Raw genomic sequence first — 10,272 nt, 5'->3', positions numbered from 1 at the left:
CACTTTCCTTCTTTTGGTTTTGCTGTTCACCTAACCAGGGACCATCCTTTCTTTTCTTCATTGCCCTATAAAATATCCTCCAAGTCCAATTCAAATGTCATATCAATTTTTAGAATCCCCTGACAAGATATTAGTGGTCCTTCCTCTGAAACCAGTTGCATTTTGATTGCATTTCTTTTATGATGTACAGTTTGTCTCCTGTTTTAGTTTTGGGGTGCCCCGTAAATAGTGGTCAAATACAATTAAATTGTAATAATTCAGGTTTCTCCTCAAGAAATGCCTTCAGACCATCTTTGCAAAATAATGTTCCCACACCCTCAGTCCCTAGCCCTGCTTTATTTTCTTTATAGCATGTATCATACTGGACATAATAGATATTTGTTTATTGCCTGTCTCCTCCAACAGAATTTCTGACCTACTTTGTTTCATTTCCCCAGCACCTAGAACTGTGCCTGGTCCAGAGTAGGGGTTGAATAAATCGATGTAACTGGAAGTGAAAGAAATACCAACTGGGATATATCAAGACACTGGATCTGATCATTCATTAGTTCTATCAGTACTTAGCTGCAGGACACAGAGTAAGTCATTAACCCATGATGGGCATATCCTTATAGAATCAATAAAGATTGTTAGGTCTTATGTCATTTCATTACTCTGAGAGCAGGACACAAGAGAGGCAATGAATAAATGGAGTTCAGGTAGATGTGTGTGGGAAAAAGAATGTTCTAGGCCAGTTACAGGAGCTACCCTTGGTGAAAGGCAGAAAGAAAGGACAGAGCATAAGTGAGGAGAGAAAGATGCGAAGAAAGGGCTGCCTTTGGGTGCATGGGCCTGTCAAGAATGCTGGGGGAGCTGTGAAGTGGAGAGCTGGGGGACATACAGAGATGTTGGGCTGCTTGAGGAGAGGCTCCCAGAGAGAGGGAAGGCAAGCTAAAAGGGGAGGGTATGTGTATGTTGCAAGCTCCACATACTTTTCAATTTTGGCTCCCTTTCCAGTAAACAAGCCCTCTGCTGTGACTTTGTCAGGGCCTGATTAAGCACTTGGCTCCCATGTGAAAGCAAATGAGATGTTCTATACCAAGAATCACATTAGTTCTCCATTTAATTTGACAAGGCTTCTTCTTTGTTCCCCAAAGCAGACTAGGTTCTAATCTCTTATCCTGAAACCTCCACAGCATTGCTCTTCTCATCTGAGAGTATGTGATCTTGTCTAGTGTTGCAAGCTTCCCCTGTTGCCCTGTGGCCCCTGCCCTGGAGCCTCTCCTCCCCCACACTAGGAGGCCTACGGAGGGCACTATCTTTGCTTTTTCTGTATCGGCCTAGTACAATATCCTGAGTCAGTCTCTGTCTCTCACTCTCTGTCTCACACTTACATATTTCACACTCATACTTAATATAGAGTATACCTCGAATTTAAGTTTCATTGAAGTTCTAGGGTGGTTTGTAAAATAGGAACTGACCCAGGCAGAGGTTTTGAAATTTCCTACATAAGCTACCAAAGGGCTATATACATTTCAGAGAGGGCCCTGTAAGAAGTAACCACTGGCACTTTTTTTGTTTGTTTACTTAGACACACACTCAAAGCTTCACTCTTTTTTCTATACCGTAGTCAAAGAAGCCCTGTCCTTGGCCACAGCGACCGTCTCGCCTTGCAAAAGTCGGCTACGCCAAGCTACGTCGCAGCAGCTCTGTGAGGCCACCGTTCCTGCGGCCACGGAGGGAGGAGAAGCCCCAGCGACCCAAAACCCAGAGTCCTGGACAGAGCCCTGACGCCCTTCCCGCTGCGCGAGGACAAGGCAGTCCTGCGGCCCTTCGGGAGCCGCGCCTTCTCCCGCTTCCCGAGCAGCGGCCGCCCGGCCCCACCCAGGCTGCTGGGACTAGGACGAGCAGCGCCCCACGCAGGCGCACTGAGGCCGGGGAAGGGGCGAGGCCGGGGAAGGGGCGGGCCCGGCTCGCGGGGCTGGCTGCGGGAGGGGCGGGTGGCGTTTCCGTTGCTTGGAGTGGGCTGAGAGCTGCTGCCTGGAGCCTATTCTGCTCGCATCCCTGCCCTGCCCTGCGCGCCGCCGCCCCGCGCTCCGCCGCCCCGCGCTCCGCCGCCCTCTGGGAGGTTCGGGGCACTTAGGTCCCTCTGTCACCCTCGGGTGAGTGCTCGCCTAGCCGGGGGTGGGGGCTGCGGGGAGGACCGGTCTGCGGCTCGCTAAACCCGCGGTGTGTCTCTTGTCTTGCAGTTTGCATCGCCTTCTCCTGACCTGAGCAGTCGCCATGGCACAGGTAGGGCCGTGCGCCCCCAGCGCCGCGCTCGCATTTGCCAACTTTGTCAGCTGTGTCAAGGGAGTTCTAGAATTTGTCTGAAAGCCAAAAAAGTTTAGGAGTAAACAAAATCTGCCTTCGAGAAATCTGTTACACCTTTCCTGTTTCTCCTTTCGTTGCTCCCCCCTCCAACCCATTTTCTGTGTCCCCGGCTTCTTCCCGTCCAGTGCCCGCCGGAACCTGCCGCGAAGCAGCCGGTGGGGCGCAGCAGCCGGTGACGTGGCCGGATTTGTGTGCATTCCCTTTTTGTGAATGTGTAAAAGTGCGCTCTCCCCCAAATCCAAAGAACCGCTAAAATTAGAACCAGAGCAGGAAAAGCTCTTAGCGGTCAAGTGAGACGAACGCGTTTTTTTTCCATGTCTGTCTTTTTCTTTCTTTGCATGCCTGCCTTCTTTCCTTCCTTCCTTCCTTCTTTCCTCTCTTCTTCCTTTACCCCCCTTCGCCTCCCTTCCCCTCTCTTCCCCTCCCTTCACCTCCCCTCCCCTCCTTTCCCTGCCTTTTCCTGTATTATTTTAATACTACAAGTGGGCATGGCTTTTTCCAGTAGCGCTCTAGTGAGCTTTTTCCAGTTGCTCAACCCAATTTTACTGAAAGGAACTGTTCCTTGTAGGCACTGCTCCCCCCACCCCCCGGGCAAAAGATTAAACAGAAGAGCGTCGTTTCTTAAGTAACTCGTGGAACGAGTTCTAAATTGAATTTGCCTTCGGATTGTTTCAGAACTTGGTTACCTAATATTGGTCTTTTTTGCTCTTAACATTTGTCAAAAATACCAGAAAGAAAAAAATCATTCATATAGCAGTCTTAAAAAAAAAAAAAAAAAACCGACCGTGTTGTACAGTATTTTGTGAATTAAATATCAGTGCTAACAACTCCACCGCAAAACTAATTTTACAGATCTCAGCAATCAAATTGGCTTGTCAGAGTCCAGATAATTTTTTTAAAACCAGTTTTTTAACTGCTCAGACAATGTCCTCTCTTTATACTCTTCATTTATTAAATCAAAACAAAACAAACAAAACTGACATCAAAATTGAGTGAGGTTTCAGGGTCCTTTCCAAGAGAACTTGGGAGGATTATGATGACCTGGTAACTTTATTAAATTTCTACAGTGCTTCCATTCTTACTTCCTCTTTTGCACTTAGGAAATATTACAATAAACCAATTCTCCTATTACTTCAAATGGAAACTTTGGTTTAGGTTCTTCCCCATATAAAGAATACTTTTATGTGGAACTAACTTTCCTTCACTAAGAGTTGTTTTTCTTATCTTGATATGCTGGTGTGGTGATGTAAATGATGACTGATCAGGCATCAAAGAATAATTCCCTTTATCCTTGCTCATTTGGCTGTTTCTTGAATCTCTTTTGTAAGTTCACCCAGTGATGTCTGAAGTTTTTCAATCAATTCCTTCTAATTATGTAGACTCCAGATAGCACAAATGAACATGCTTTTCCAATTGTGGACATTAATAATTTCAAACTATGAAAAGTGTAAAGGATGTTATATATACAAAACCTGGAAGAATGGTGGTTTGCATGATAAAATTGGGTGCATGATCTCTATCACAGTACAACTCCAGGACTGTTTTCTATCAAAACCACAGTGTTTAGTCATCATAAAAGTTACAAGTAATGTTAAGAAAGATACAGTGTTGAATTTTGCACTTTGTTATTAGTTCTCCTTGGAAACCATGGAAGTAAAACATTTTGTTAAAAGGTTTTTTTTGTTGTTTTTTAAAGATTTTATTTATTGGGACGCCTGGGTGGCTCAGTCGGTTAAGCGTCTGCCTTCAGCTCAGGTCATGATCCCAGTGCCCAGGGATCGAGTCCCGCATCAGGCTCCTTGCTCAGCAGGGAGCCTGCTTCTCCCTCTGCTGCTCCCCCTGCTTGTACCCTTGCTCACTCTCTCTCACCCACTCTCTCTCTCTAAGAAATAAATAAATAAAATCTTTAAAAAAAAAGATTTTATTTATTTGACAGAGAGAGACACAGCGAGAGAAGGGAACACAAGCAGGGGGAGTGGGAGAGGGAGAAGCAGGTTTCCTGCGTGGAGCAGGGAGCCTGATGAGGGGCTCGATCCCGGGACCCTGGGATCATGACCTGAGCCGAAAGTAGACGCTTAATGACTGAGCCACCCAGGCACCCCCAAATTTTGTTAAAATATTAACATTAAGATAGAGTTTTGTTGTTTTTATACTTACACATTTGATGGGATGCAGAATGCCCACATTAAGGACTTGCAGTTTTACTGTCAAAAAATTCCCGGGGCACTTGGGTGGCTCAGTTGGTTAAGTGGCTGCCTTTGGCTTGGGTCATGATCCCGGGGTCCTGGGATCGAGCCCCACTTTCTTCTCTTTGCTCAGCCTGGAGCCTGCTTCTCCCTTTCCCTCTGCCTGCCGCTCTGCCTACTTGTGCTGTCTATCTCTCTCTGTCAAATAAATAAATTAAATCTTAAAAAAAAAATTCCCTTGGACCCCAGTGTAATGGTAGGAAAGCTGAAGTAGTTTCAGTGTTAGGTTTCAAACGGTTTCTATGGTAGTGTGTTTTGTTGACCTGTGGTTATGGGAACCAGAGACCTCTACTCTAGCCATTTGGAAAGTAGTGAAATCAGATCTAAGCCTGAGACTTAGAGGTGCATATTTCAGCCATTTAAAATGTATCATTAAATATTGTCTCTTATTTATTTAAGAATGAAAAAGACTCCCACAGCAGTAATTCTTCATGTTTATAAACTGTACCTTCCATACCAGTGTTTTGTCTTTTTACTTGACCTTGGGACCACCCTGCCAGTCACAGCCTGCAAAGATCCAGGAATCAATTGTATATGTAGCTCGTGGGCGTGACTGTCTTGTTAAGAATTTAAAGAGAAAGCACTGACTGATCTTCAGTAGATAATTGGAGTTTCTGTTTGTATATGAAAAATATTACTAGGGATATTTTATACTCTTGTGTATATTCGTATTAATATTTTTTGTTTATTTGTTATATAAATAAATTATAAGTTTTATCTCATAATTAATATAATTCATATCATTGTAAATTCTTAAAATTTTACCCTAATGATGTCAGTATAGGGGGACAAATCCATAACAGATATTGTGAACTACATAAAAAGTGATTTATATTATCATGGTGAGTAAATACATTCAGAGCTGGGGGTATTTGTGGAATAACCACCCCTTGAGCTCTGCCCTTCTCTCTCTGGTCCTAATCCTCATCCACTAGCATTGACACATGTAGGGGTCTACCAGTTGACTATTATTATGGAGAGAAGTAGTCTAACATGAAGCTTCCCAGTCTTTCTCAAAGATAACACACTGGTTGACTGTATCTTTTCCGTGACATGCAAGAAAAATAAGAATCACAAATGTACCTGCATGTAAACAGTTCCTGGACAATATTTATTTTTTTTTTATCTTTGAAATCATTCATTTGAATGGTTTTGTATTTATCTGATTTGGAACCACAGCACCCATATTGTTTTAGAATAAACTTTGCTAAATGAATGATAAATTATTATGATTCTTAGATCACTAATGTTTTCTAATGTACTAAATTTGGGTACAAGCTAGTTCAAGATATTTACTAAGGAATGGCCAAAGAGCTGTTAATTGCCTGAATTATCTATATAGAGTATAATATTTTTTGAATCCTTTCATCTTTTTCTTCCAATGGTCAACTTGTGATTATATAAATGTGACTTTTTAAAAAATTTTTATTATGTTAATCACTATACATTACATCATTAGTTTTTGATGTAGTGTTCCATGATTCATTGTTTGTGTATAACACCCAGTGCTCCATGCAATTAAATGTGACTTTATTTATTTATTTATTTAATTTATTTATTTTTTATTTTTTTAAAGATTTTTATTTATTTATTTGACAGAGAGATAGAGAGAGAGCACAAGTAGGCAGAGAAGCAGGCAGAGAAGCAGGCAGAGGGAGAGGGAGAAGCAGGCTCCCCGCAGAGCAGGGAGCCCGATGTGGGACTCGATCCCAGGACCCTGGGATCATGACCTGAGCCAAAGGCAGCTGCTTAACCGACTGAGCCACCCAGGCGCCCATATGTGACTTTTTTTTAAAAACTAGTTTTTAGGGTCATTTTTCTCTATTTGACTTAACCATATTTTGGGTTGGATTTCTTAAACTGGATCCTGACCTATTTCTCTCTTATTGCTTAACTTGCTCATGCAGGTTTTTAAAATCTCACTATTTAGCTAGAGCCAAATTATTTCACAGATATTCTAATTTATTTTAGGTACTTAAAAGTACATTCTGTACTTCTGTATTTTTTGGTTTGGAAAAATCAGGAGTTGGCTGCATTTCAAAGATTAATGATCCATTTAATATATTTTAATTCAATTTGAGTCTGTATAATTTTGTTTATGATAACCAAACTTTAAAAAAGATAGATTTTGGGGAAGCACCTGGGTGGCTCAGTTGGTTAAGCGTTTGCCTTTGGCTCAGGTCATAATTCCGGAATCCTGGGATGGGAGTCCTGCCTCATTGGGCTCCCTGCTCAGCCGGGAATCTGCAGCTCCCTCTCCGTCTGCCCCTCCCCCCTCCTCGTGCTCTGTCTCTGCCACTCTCTCAAATAAATAAATAATTTTTCTTTAAAAGATAGATTTTGGGCAATCTGAACTTAGCTTTATAATGTTTATAGAGTTATATTTAAAGCAGCAGGAATGTCATGAAGCAAAATCAGGCAACATAATTTTTCACTGGAAACTTCATGAACATCAGATTTCTCTCCTCCATGCATAAATTGTGCAAGGTTTGCTTAGAAATTTTTTTGGTTTGAAATCATCGTACTGTGATAATTTATAAAGTGCCTGTGCAGAACAAGCAGGATCAATGTAAATAGATTTGAGATGAGTTTCATTCTAGAGGAGTTGACCAGATACTGATTTTATCTTTTCATGCCATTCACTTTAAGGTCAACTCTCTCTTTAGAGATCTCTCTTGGGATCTTAGATCAGGATTACCTATACTGCTTTGGGTTAGTGTCTCTCAGTTCCTGATACCTCTGACTCTTGTTTACATTTTGGATGCTGAGAACTAGACCCAAAACTGCTTGGCTTCTTGGGAAGCCACTGAGCAATTCATTGGCATTCAGCAAATCTTAATTCCCTTATCTAGATCTGGTCCCTTTGGACACAGTTGGAGAGCTAGTGAGAGTTGGGCAATCTATGGTTTTCTCCTCTTTAGTGACTTAGAAATTTAAAATGGTAGAAATATAATATTTTTACATAATAGATCAATTTCTGAAATAAACTTTATTCATATAACCTGTATACTATTCTAAAACTTCACAAACACATTAGTTGATCTTTACAAAAATTAGTGCTCCTAAGACCTTTGCTTAAATTTTTTTTTTTTTTTTTTTGGACCCATCCTTTCAGTTTAGTAGTTTATATAATATGTAAACCTGTATGCAGTTGATTTACTGGAATGAATGCATATTCCAGTTGGTATCATTTCTTTGGACACCTGCTCCTAACTGTTCTCTTTATTCCCATTCATGCGTGCATTTATGAATGGATGAAGCTTTTGAGTTCCCACTATGCACCAGGTATTGTTAGACATGGGAAATAAAAAAGGAAATGGGACAAAAATTTATTGGTATAACAGATGCATTGCTAAGTCCGTTGTATGCATTATTTAGTGCTCACAGTACAGTTTCAGAAATCAGTATTACTATTTCAATTTCACAGAAGAGAAAACTGAGGTCACTTACCTGGCAGTGGTCAGGTGGGCCAAGGAGGAAAGGCATTATATGCAGAGGCAACACCGGCCAGGGTGAATGCTCAGAGGTATAAAGGAGTTTGGCCTGGCCAGGAGCCACAGGCAAGATAGTATGCTGGAGTGAAGCGGTCAGGTGGGGAGATGGAGCCTTGCCTTGGAAAGGGATGCCAGAAAGAGCTAAAGAATATGAACCATTTTGTAGGTGAGGGAAGCTATCAAAGAGTTTTAAGTTGGGGTGTGCCATGGTTAGATTTGCATTTAACCAAGATCACCCTGGTTCTGGTGTGATGTTGCATTTCTGAGGGCAGCAGAAACCGCATGATGGTGCAGGGGGTGGGAGGGAAGGAGAGAGAAGTGGGATAGTGGAAGACCACTTAGGAATCTGCCCCTACGATCCCAGTGAAATCTTAAAGACAAACTAGGCAGTGGCTGGGACTTGAGATAGGAGGGGACTGTCAGAAGAGTAGGCAGATTGGGTGCATGAGTGGGGTGGTCCTTGGTGGTGAAGGGTCCGGTCAGGGTCAAGATGAATGGCTTGCTTGACTGAGTGGTTGATTTGTGTTTTTCTCTGAGAAAGGAATACGGCTTTGAGGTGGGGGGAGAAGGTAGAGTTAGTAGTGGATCTGTTGAATTTGAGTTCCTTATAAAACATTTAAGAGGTGCTGTCTAGTAAGCAGCAGGGTATATATGATCTTTAAATCCTCTTTCATCTCTGTAGGTCATTTATTTATGTATTATTCCTCTTCCTACAACTAAAAATGGTTTGAGGCTAACATTTCCTACCTTTGTGTAGGACCAGCCATGTTTATTAGATTTCTGCCCCTTGTTTAGAAACAAAAGGAAAAAAAAGTTGTGAATCCGTGCACACTCTTCTCTAATATGAGAAGTCTATAAGCTTGTTTCCTGAAGCATTGGTTAATGAATTGGTTAGTGATACAGCTTTTCAAGTACTATTCATAGAATGCCCAGTTGAACAGTTAGGTAAAACAGAACTGCCCCCCCCCCATTCCCCACCTCAAATGTGTACTCATTGGAGGCTAATGCATTTGCCCACTTCAACTAACTCAAGGCATCACCATTATTCATGGACAGTTTAACTTTCCATTTGTTGGTATTTGCCAAGGGAAGGCATTCTTACACTGTCAGGGAGTCATAGTCATGGGAGCATTAAAGAAACAACAAAAACCTAAATCATACTGACAAAACCTTTATTTCGTTTTCAAAACTTCTTTTCTACCTTTATGTGTAGAACTTAAATTATTTATAGTGATACTTTTCCCCTCTTACACTTGATTTTAAGAAAGGGGTCAAGGTAATGGCTAAAAACCAATTTGAATTTAAGGCTTTGAACTTAACTTTCACTTTTTTTGATAAATTTGGAGCAAGGGTAAGAATTAGGGCTTGAGATCTTATTTCTCACCCCCTATTGTCTATGTTTATACCCCTCAGTCCTCTTGGAGATTCTAGGTTTTTTTTCTTCTGATATTTATTTTACCTTGCAACTTCGATCATAATCATGTCATGCTGGTTTTTCCCTCTTTTCTTGCTCATTTTATTTTTCTTGGTACAGTGATTTTTAATTTTTGCTCCTCAGTGGGACGCATTATCACAGGAAATATTAAGGGGCCTGTACTGTGTACGTCAGATAAGACCTGAACTGCTCTGGCTGGGGAATGAAGGCAGAGTTCTGCCATTGGACTTCCCCGTTCCCCACCTTTCTGGGCAGCCTCCAGAGGATTTTTGTCAAACCTGAGCCTCAGAAGAACCATACTTAAAAATCACCCTGTGGCCGCTTAGCAGTTGCTCAGCTGTAGTGGTTTGCTTCCTGGTTTCTGGCTTCCTGATTAGTATTACGAGGAACGCTGGGTAGGTGTTTGATTAAGTATTGATTTCCTTAAACTGGAGGACAGATTTAAAGAGGGTTTCGTTCTCTTCTGTGCCTTCAGGAAGGCTTCAGTTTAAAAGGTTCCAGGCAGGTGAATGTTTTCTCATCTTTAAATTTGAAGTTGTTGTTTCTGTTGTTGTTTTCCCGTTTCTTTAAATTTTGTCTAGAAAAGCAACCCTTCACTTTTTTTTTTTTTTTTTTTTTGGTTTAATTGTGTTCATTTTATTTTGGCACACCTAGTCCTTGACGGTAAAGAACTTTCTCATTTAGAATAAAGGAACAAAAAAAGACTACAAAATTATAGAGCTAGGAGAGTGGATAATTTTGAAGG

General features: G+C 41.5%; 1 protein-coding gene across 1 annotated transcript in view; it reads left to right on the top strand.

The window, feature by feature from the left end:
• The first annotated feature begins 1,949 nt into the window (after nt 1-1,949).
• Nucleotides 1,950-10,272, top strand: part of ANXA5 (annexin A5) — a 31,171-nt gene continuing 22,848 nt past the window's right edge. Inside the window, exons 1-2 of the mRNA XM_032412756.1 lie at nt 1,950-2,141; nt 2,229-2,271. Of these exons, the coding sequence (XP_032268647.1) occupies nt 2,263-2,271 (9 nt within the window). The 5' untranslated portion in view covers nt 1,950-2,141; nt 2,229-2,262. The remainder of the gene's footprint in view (nt 2,142-2,228; nt 2,272-10,272) is intronic.

The sequence above is a fragment of the Phoca vitulina genome, unplaced genomic scaffold (genome assembly GCF_004348235.1).
Source record: "Phoca vitulina isolate PV1807 unplaced genomic scaffold, GSC_HSeal_1.0 scaffold14, whole genome shotgun sequence".
NCBI lineage: Eukaryota > Metazoa > Chordata > Mammalia > Carnivora > Phocidae > Phoca > Phoca vitulina.
This window is presented reverse-complemented; position numbering and strand designations above follow the sequence as displayed.